The 10,245-nt window shown below is 28.8% G+C and overlaps 1 protein-coding gene across 1 annotated transcript; it reads right to left on the minus strand.

Annotated features, from left to right (window-relative positions):
• Nucleotides 1-8,931: 8,931 nt before the first annotated feature.
• LOC136091953 (uncharacterized) lies at nt 8,932-9,984 on the minus strand. Its single transcript, XM_065819674.1, has one exon. The coding sequence runs from the start codon at nt 9,982-9,984 to the stop codon at nt 8,932-8,934; it is 1,053 nt and encodes a 350-aa protein (XP_065675746.1).
• Between the last annotated feature and the right edge of the window lie 261 nt (nt 9,985-10,245).

Raw genomic sequence — 10,245 nt, forward strand, 5'->3', positions numbered from 1 at the left:
TATGTATAGATATTACAACAAGCCCTAACTAGAAAACTTTAACAACAAGTTTGAAAAAAATCTAAATGAAAATTATAATCTAAGATCAAATGTAAACAACAATTATAAATTGCCTCGGAAATGTAATAAATTCTCAGAATATTGTGTATCTTATCGAGGACCCAAATTATGAAATGACTGTTAAAAAAAGTTTAAATTAATGGTGAAGTCCTTAAGTTCGTTTAAGTTTTAAACAAAAAAAGAAATTTTCAAAATGTGATTATAAGAAAAACTTACATTTTTAGTATTTGTTTGACTATTTTAACGGTTAGTTTTTCTTCTCTTGAATATATTTTTTGTTTTCTGTTTGAAAACAAAAAATATATTCAAGCGAAGAAAAACTAACCGTTAAAATAGTCAAACAAATACTATTTTTTGTTGGCTCTATGAAAAGATTGTGATAATATAATATTTTCCTTATCTTCTTTGAGCCCCTCCATGCTTTAACTTTATTTTAATTATGTAAATTCCAGTATTTGTATATGTATTCTCTACTATTTTATATGTATTTACGTGTATGTATTGTATACGTATGTACCTGCATTGTAAAAATAATATTTATACCATGCAAAAAAAAAAAAAAATTATAATACTTAACATTGAATGTTGTTCGTTTTTCATTTATTAGTTCAATTTGCACTATGTGTGCACGTTCCAAAAACACTTTAAGGGAATTTTTTTCTCTTACACGATGTTAAAAATTACCTCCATAATCACGTTATCAAAGCCAAGAAAGTTTGAATATTTGCATTTGGTTTTATGCGTACCATTGAATTACAATTCCAACTAGCTATTTTTGCGTCGCTTGTTTTAACTTTCTGATGTTATCAACTAGTTGACTTATCTTTATGGCTATGATTTTTTTTACAGCAAAGCAGTCGAACATTACACAATACATACAATATATAAGGGAAAGGCGCCAACGATGGCATAGCGCCAATGATGGCATACCGGTCATATTTTCATAAATATTGGTTATGGCAAAAAAGTGATTAGACCAACATGTTTATACTGACTTTACATTAATTTTAGTAAAAATACGTCTCATATGCACAAATTTTGCTTTTATAATCAACAAAAATCGATTTTGGGATGTGCTGATGTATTTTTAATCCCTTTAAATATTTAAGATTGTGGTTATATTATCAACTGTGCAGAAATGAAATTTTCATGCATTTTATTTCCAAGTTTTATGCAATTAGTAGAATACTTAATTTAATTTCATCTTTTGAGCAAGGCAGACATAGCTTGTTTAAATGAAAATGATGACTTTTTCCTATGATGGCATACTGACGAGTTAGGTGTGTTGCAATATTGAAGAGTTGAGAAATCCTTTTTTCTTTCATAAAAAAAACATATTTGTTAATGAAGTAAAAAGGAATTTTTACTTTACTAAAAAATTTTTGGTTCAAAAAACACATAAAACGCAATATCTCATATGCGCATGCGCGAAATTCTACGCTGCTGCTGTGTAGCACGAAAGGGTTAATTAGGATCATTACGCGTAATTTCTGGCATTTCAAAGGGAAGACGCTAAGGTCAAATGAAATTGTTGCCTATGCTGGCATACTTGTTTTTTTTGTTTTAAATAAAAATATCTAATATAAAAATAAAACTGATAAAAACTCTTGGGGTAATTATTGTTCTAAATGTAACAAAGAATGTATTCATATCAAAACTTTTGTTTATGGTCTACAGGATACTGAATAATGAAGCCTCATAGTTAAGTATGCCATCATAGGTGCCTTTCCCCTATTTTCCCAGAAGTCAAGCCAAATAAACATATAAATTTAAATCAGAAAAAATACCCTTCAATAACTAAAAGAAATTACATTCTGATTTTCAAAATTTATTAACAGTTTATTTATCAAAACAATACAAGCACTTTTTAAATAACATACACAATATTACAGTGTATGTTTATTTATCAAAACAATACAAGTACTTTTTAAATAACAGACATAATGTTAGAGTGTAAGTTTATTTATCAAAACAATACAATTACTTTTTAAATAACAAACACAATGTTTTATATGCATTTTACAGTGTAAGTCACAAAATGATAAAACTTACTGGTAAATTTCCCTATGATTTAACTAAATTTATAATAGAAGTATTTACATGTGTACACAACACTATTCAACTACAGAAAGTAAATGTCTATCAAGGATTTTGTATAAAAAACAATGAAGTTTAAGATTATTTTACAAGAAATGCAAAGAACTTTTACTTAAAAAACCAGAATAGGAAAAGCAGAATAAGTTCTATCTTTTCAAAAGATAAAATTTTAAAATTTTGATAGTTTTTAAGGTATCGGCAAAAAGTTTACCGAATCAAACAATTTTGAAACGCCATAATTGACTTAAATATAAAAATGAGATGAATGCCTCAAAGTAATAAAGTTATATAAATTTTTTATGGTTTTGTCGATGAGAATGTTTATTTAAGGCGGTACATACCTCAAAAAGTTTAAAATTTTCAAAAAGTAAGTTATGAATCTTTCTGGTCAATTCCACATAGCTGATTCTGAAAATAAGATAAAATTTAGACTAAACAGCATCTAAATTACATTAATTTAGCATTTAAAAATGTTTTCAATTTTCTAGTTTCTTAGCAACGGTCTTAACAACCAGAGTGATACCTGAATTATTTTATTTTTTATCTAAAGACGGTAGGGATGCAAATAATGATCGGAAAAAAAAAGTTTCTTCAACTTATTTTTATGGTGGAACTTTACCCTTTAATATGTCAACTTTCATGCAACTAACATTTGAAAAAGTAAAAAATATTTCTTAGTCTATATTTACACCTTAAAATACTATACCGTAGCATCAGAGGTCATTGCAACGTCCCTAGTTACCATAAACAGAAGCTTGCTCTTTGTTTTCCTTTTATAATATATGCCTTATTTTAATCTGAACATTTACTAATGTGTTTCTACTATGTCTTTAGCGGTTTAAATATTATATTTTGAAGTCACAAACATAACTCAGACAAATAAATACGCTGATAAGTTGTAACAGTACTGTTAATAAGCTTACGCTTAGTAATATTTACAAAAATTTACCAAAAACTGTATGTGTTAGCAAGGAAACTAAAGAAATGAGTGTACATTCAGCTAGTATTCATTTTAATAATTGGTGGAAAATAATGAGGTTTTAGAACACTTTGGTTTAAAAGGACAAATTTCAAAGGCCGTGGCAACAAAGTCACATGATTCACGCATAAAGCGAATGGATAAAAAGTTCACGAATGCAGTGAAAAAGCGTAGAAAAAGATTGCGGGCCAGAAAAAAAGGATTTTTTGATAAAATGAGTGAAAAAAAAGCAGATTCATATCAAACTGGTTCTAACTGAGGAGATTTTTAAGCATTTTATTTTTGTTTTGCCTTTTTCTTTGTTTTTAATTTTTTGCATACTTGCTTTAACTTAAAACATGATAACTTGAGATGGACTTGAGCATTTAACTTGAAATTTTGAAATTATGTTTAATATAATCAAATACTAAGGATTTTTATCACGATATCATGTTTTAAAAACATCATTTGTAAGGGTCAAAATTAGCACATTTTCCGCGATTATGGATTTTCTGTTTAAAAATTAAAAAATATTTTTAATACAAACAATTTCTCCTAATGTACTTAACAGTTTTAATAAACTAAAAAATGTTGCAATGACGAATTTCAGAAAGTAGTCTTTTTGCATCCCTACCACCTTAAGTGTGTTCATTCAGTATGTAAACTAACTTTATGGCTTATAGAGCTTCTTGATTTGAGTTATGCATGCTTCTGGAATTTTTTAGTAATTATTTTTTCAAGATTTGTTATATTCTTATATTTTGAGTTTTTCTCAGATTTGCATTTTTTTAACTTTGGTCCGAAATAATTAAAAATCTGTTTTGTCATTTTTATTGAAAATTTCAGGGTTCTTTCTTTGAATAAAAGTTTATGTTTTGAACTAAAATGAACCATGAAATAAAAAACAATTAAAAAAAAAAAAAAAACTTGAACTAAAAAAATGTTAATTTTTTTTTTTTTACTTACTTTATCCTTTTTTTTTTTTGTAAAGTTGAGGGAGGGGAGAAGGGGGAATTACTGTAATCAAATTATTCTAATCGAGCAAATTAAAGTCATACTTATGAATTATTATTATTAGTTATTATTATCAATGTCTGATGTAAATATTTTTTTTTTACAATCAAAAGATATATTGGATCAAAAAAACTGCATAATTTGGGTATTTCCTTGTTACCTTTAAGAACAGTTATGAAATAGTTTTTCAAGTGTGTACCACTTTAATAGAGTTTTCTTTTTTTGTTAAAAAAAATTCAATTTTTTTTGTAAAAAAAAACTCAATTAATTACACTAAACTTTAATAAGTTTAGTGTAATTAATTGAGTTTTTTTTTTACAAAACTAGTCCAAATCTCCAACTACTGCGTCACAGGGGCTTAACATAAAAATGGTATGATGTCATTCCTCGACAAACGGTCCAATTTCCGAAATCTTTCCTACTCGACCATCTCCGATTTTGATACAATTTTTTCAGTATGTTGTTAAACATGTTTCATGAACATTACCATTTTTTGTATTGTTATTTTGTCTAAAGGTTCTACGTACTATCATAATAACATGGATTAAAAATCAGCTTTTTATTAACGTCTTTTCTGAGTTATTTTGATAGCAATATGACGACAAAAGTAAAATTCCATAAAATTACGTGTGTGTTGAACCCCTAAAACTCAATGTGGGCAAATTTTTTTTGTTTTTTTAATTGCATAGCTGGAAAGAGTTTATTTTACACTTTTAGAAACAATAAAAATCATTTTGGAGAGATTTTTCTATGACCTAAAAAAATCTAGTTTTTATAGGATAAGTTAGGTCTACAAAGTCTTTGATATTTTAAAAACAATCTTAAGGTCCGTAAATTAACTATTACCGTGTAGAGCTAGTTTTAGTAAGTAAGTATATTTTTATTCTACGGACAAATCTCTCTAAATTAATTTCAAATATTTAAGTTTATCACAAACATCTAATATTAGAAGAGGAAAATTAGAATCGAAGTTAGAGTAAGAATTATTTTAAATTTATCCTGACATGTCTGTTGAACAAAACTCGAGTACTTGCTGTATTGGAAAATTGACGGAAATTAATGTCATTTAAGTTCTTATTACGAAAAAATGGTTTTATTGACTTTTGCTCAGAAATTTTGAACTAGGAACAGAGTTTGAATGTCAGGCGAACTTGTAACTTAATCAAAAATATCACTTTAATTTCTTCCCACCACAAATCACTGCTGTTGGTTAAATACACCCTTTTGCAGCGCTATTGTTTAAACCCTTTTGGTATGGCCCATTCTTGCTCAGTTAAAAGGTTGAGATGTATAGACTAGAGACTTCAGACTGTCTTTCAAAGTTAACAAATAAAGTTATTTGTCGGGGTCCAAAATTGCGTCCAAATTGCTGCAAAGCTTATTCAACCAAAAACTCCTCAAGTGAAAAAATTGACGATATTGATGACATATTTTGTTCAGCTGATGCTATTAATACTAGTCTTTCTGAGATTGAAATTTCAACTTTAAGAAAACGTGTTAGTAAGAGCCCTACGGGTATTTGTTTTTAAAAGATACGTTCTAAATGTATTTTAAATGTCTTTTAAAGGTGTTCTAAATATTCTTACGTAAAGAACGTTTAAAAGAACGTTTCCATATCGAATATCATCTTAGGAGATTCAGACAAATTGCAAACTTTTTCAATGAAGTATGGTGTTTTTCAGGAAGTGCATGCAAAAATTAAATACAAAAATTTAATTAACAAATTAGATAAAAAAGCTACTTCTGTTGATAGTGGAATGACTTTTCTTAAATCTCATTCATTTATTAGTGCTTCACCAGATATGGAAGTATTTTGTTCATGTCATGGTCCTAGATTAGTAAAGATAAAATGCCCATCAAGTTTGATATTTAAAACTCCGTCCAATGAAACCTACTCTAACCACTTAGTTAAAATTGACGGAGTTATAAAACTTTAAGTTAATAGCAGCTACTATTTTCAGATAGAGGGACAAATGGGTATTACAAAAAAAAAACTGTTGTGACTTATTAACTTTTTTTTGAATGTTGAATGTTATCTTCTAGAAAGAATCAAATTTAATGAGGTCTTTTGGTTAGACATTTTATACCACTTAGATTTGTTTTGGCAAAAAGTTAAAGCACCCATCCTTCTTGATTATGATAAAGAAAATGAGCCTGGTTTTGTTTTTTAAGCCTGGTTTTGTTTTTTTTTAAGCCGATTTATATTTAAAGATATTTTTGAAGCCGATTGCAAGGATAGTTTATTTATTGATTTTAACATCGAGATTCCTATATATAATAAAATGTAATTTTTAAAACCTTGTAAAAATGTTTAAAAAAATAGTTGTATCTTTTTATTTTTAATTCGATTAATTTTCGCGTCAAAACTTCTTATTGTACAAAAAAAATTCTGTGAATATTCCAGGTACTAAAAAAATCTTAAATTTCTTGCCAGGTTTTTGCGGTGTTCAAAGACAGACCCATAGGGGTGTCTGTAACTATAAGATTACTATTATTTTGTCACTTGCTAAATTTTTGAAACAAACTACTGACGTTTGGTTTACAAAAAGCAAAATAGGGTCAAAAAAATTCCAAAGTTTTGATTTGATGTTGTTTTCTGTTTTATAATGAAATATGATCGAATTCAGTTTTTTATTAAAAAATATTAATGTATTTAAATCTTTGTGCGAGGAAGCTGTTAATTAAGTTTAGCAGCCGTAGTGCAGTGGTTAGAGCATTGAAATCCAAGGGTTGCCCGTTCGGACCACAAACAAAATCGTTGAGATTGTAAACGGAGAGCCATGAAACGCTATTCTTTATGTGGCGGTGCTCTGCGACAATACCGATAGGACTTCTTAGACCATTTAAAAATAAAAAGTGAGTTTGTATACTTCCGGGTGACATTTGCTATTGTTTCACAGTGGAAGCTATTTAAGTTCCACCACTTATATGGAACCATCAGGCCGCAATAGACTTGAGAGAAAAAAGAAACATTTTATAATAGTGCTAGAGCGTGCTAGAATTATTATTATATTTTGGGCAGATATCCGGTATTAAAACGTGGTATTAAGAGGGGGATAATATCCTGTGTTTTCAGTAATTTCAGTGAGGGTTGAGTAAGTGTTATATTGACGTATTACAAGTAGAGATGGTCATATTTTTTATGTTATAGTTTTTTATGCCATTGTTGCGTTTGGTCATAGTTTAATGATGTTATTGAAGTAATTATATATAATCTTAGTTGCAATATGTATATATTTCATGTATGTTTTCGTTTTCATTGTAGATTATAGTAATATATTGGTGTAGTATGATTAAGGAGGTTAAAATCCTAATAACAGATGTTAAAGATGTTATAATTATGTATTTAATAAATTAATAATATTAGATTGATATGGTTATTAGTATTTTAGAGTTTAATGATAAGTAATATTTTATAAAATTTTGATTAATGAGATAGTGGTGAGAATTATGGTGGTGAAACTGATCGTTTAGTAATCTTGGAGTTGTTGTATTTAATGTCTGTAGCATTGGTGCCCTCTTAATAAAATTTTTGTGTGGTTATATTTTTAAGCCTGTAAGGTGTTTTTCCTTTTTAGTCTATGGGTGGTCCTTGTTTTATATATGTTATTTGTGTTAGTGGTTAACGGCTTTTATTCTAATGTAGTTTTAGGTAGGAATTCCAAAAATTAGGGTTGCGAGGCGTAAAAGTTAGTGCCATCTTTATGAAATTATAGAGGGGATAATTATCTATATTGGTGGTCCTTGTAAAATTAACGTTAATTTTAGTTAGGGTTTAATGGGGGTGTATTCTTATGTAGTTTTAGGACAAGATTCCAAAAAATTGGGGTACGGAGTGCTTAAGTAAACGCCCACTTTATGAAACTATGGTGGGGTAATAATATGTGTAGATGATCCTTGTTTAATTAATGTTAATTTTAGTTGGGGTTTAATGGGGTGTATTGTTATGTAGGTTCAGGTAGAGATTCCAAAAAATTGGGGTACGGGGTGATTAAGTTAGTGCTGTCTTTATGATATTATGGTGTGGTAATCGTCTGTATGGGTGGTCCTTGTTAAATTTATGTTAATACGTGTTGGGGTTTCAAGGGAGTGTATTCTTTTGTAGTTATACGTGGGGATTCCCGGAGTTTCGGTTACAGGGTGTATAAGTTAGTGCTCCCTTTATGAAATTATGGTATAAACATATATTTTATAAAATATGTTTATAAGATACATAAGATACATCTCATGCGCACCCAAAGTATTGATATCTTTTGAAACATCTTAAGTACCTTTAAGGTCAACCTGTAACCTCCAAGTCGAAGCAGCGTACAAGTTGGTAATATGTTTTTTAATTTTCGGAAAATATTTCTACCCTGGGCATAAGACACCCTATCGTTTATTAATTTTAACTTGTTTTCAAAGAAGATTTTTAGTTTTTGTCATCCATATAAAATAAATTCGTCAGAATAAATTATAAAGTTCAGAAGCATTTAGATAATTAAAAAAAGTATTTCAAAGAATCCTTATTAAAATACATGCTTTTTCAAACCGTAACGTTTATAAGTATATATAAGCTCATGCAATTTAAGTATGCTGATGTCAAATAAGAATGTTATTGTAGTAATAAGTCAAAGACGCAAGCGGTTCGGGTCATATATTCCGCATATATCGGTTAGGAGAAACGCGTGAAATTCCTAGTTAACGGGTGATGCGGAAGTTATCGGACAAAATAAAAACGTCAATAACTTATTTATAAATAAAAAAACAAACTACTATTATATTTTTTTTAAATAAAGCATTTATCTTTTAATAAAAATATATTATTTTTTATATGAAAAAACACCACCATCTGCAATTGATCTCAATTTTGCTCTGACGCCTTTCATATGCGACTGTAAAAAGCTTAAATCAATTTCTTGTAGTTTTAGTTTAATGCGATCAATCAAAACTTGCTCTGTTGAAGCTTGCCAATCTCCCTCGTAAACCTTCTGTGCCAAATGTCCCCAAAAATTTTCAATTGGTTGTGCATGAGGCACATTTGGAGGATTAGATTCTTTATCAACGTAATAGACATATTGGTCCATCCAATTTAGAGAATCTTTAGAATAATGAGAACTTGCTAAATCTGGCCAAAATAAATAGTTAAAGTCTCCATGATACTTGTGAATAAATGGAAGAAGTTGTTTTTCTAAACATTCATTAATATAGATTGATGAATTGATCGCTACAGCCTTGGAAGTGCGAAACAATGGCTCGGACATACCACGGTCAGATATGGCTATCCACATTAATAATTTTTTTGGAAATTTCACATTTCCTATAAAACGAACACTTTCTGGGCATGTCTTTTTGTTGTTTGTGTAGTATCCCGAATTTCCAGGCATGTTGTCTCCTGCAAAACAAAAGTATTTTTCGTCATCGATGACTAGAAGCGATTTTCTGTTATAGAGTTGGTTAACTAGTTTCCTGCTACTTTTCTTTGCCTTTATTTGTTGTTCTATAGTGTATTTTGGAGTCTTTTCACGTTTTCTATATTTAATATTCATTTTTTTTAACTGACGACCAATTGTCGATTGATTTACACCGAATTTAATACCTATTTTTCTCTGACTGACCCCTTTTCGATTGTTGACAAGTCTCGTTAAATCGGCTTTCTTTTCTCTAGTCCAGGATGTCGGACGACCAGGGTGCTTTCTATCAGAAAACGATTGAACAGTTTCAAGTCTTTTTAGGTTATCATATATTGTACTTCGAGCAAATCCTTCCTTTTCAAAATGATTTACGATTTTTTTATTTTTTTTATTAGGTTTATTTACAAAAAACATTTTTAGTCGCTTTCGAAAAGATTCTCGTTCAGCTGCATTTAACCTCATTTTAAATAATTGTGTTTCAAATAATAAAGTTTATATTTTATAGAACGTTTATGCCAACGCATAAAACCACAAAAACTAATTATTTTGCTCAAATAATGAAATTAGGATTTGTCCGATAACTTCCGCATCACCCGTTAATATACCAATTGAAAAAATAAACAAATGAAGAAAGTCAATTTCGGTTTTATTAGATTTTATTATCATTAAAGCAATTTTTTTTTGTTTTGTCTGAACTATTTCCTGATGCAAATAATGAAAAAG

Source organism: Hydra vulgaris, chromosome 15 (assembly GCF_038396675.1).
Source record: "Hydra vulgaris chromosome 15, alternate assembly HydraT2T_AEP".
In the NCBI taxonomy this organism is placed as follows: Eukaryota; Metazoa; Cnidaria; class Hydrozoa; order Anthoathecata; family Hydridae; genus Hydra; species Hydra vulgaris.

What these genes read in the sequence shown, in the direction of transcription:
- LOC136091953 (XM_065819674.1), bottom strand. Translation starts at nt 9,984, where the DNA reads ATGAGGTTAAATGCAGCTGAACGAGAATCTTTTCGAAAGCGACTAAAA.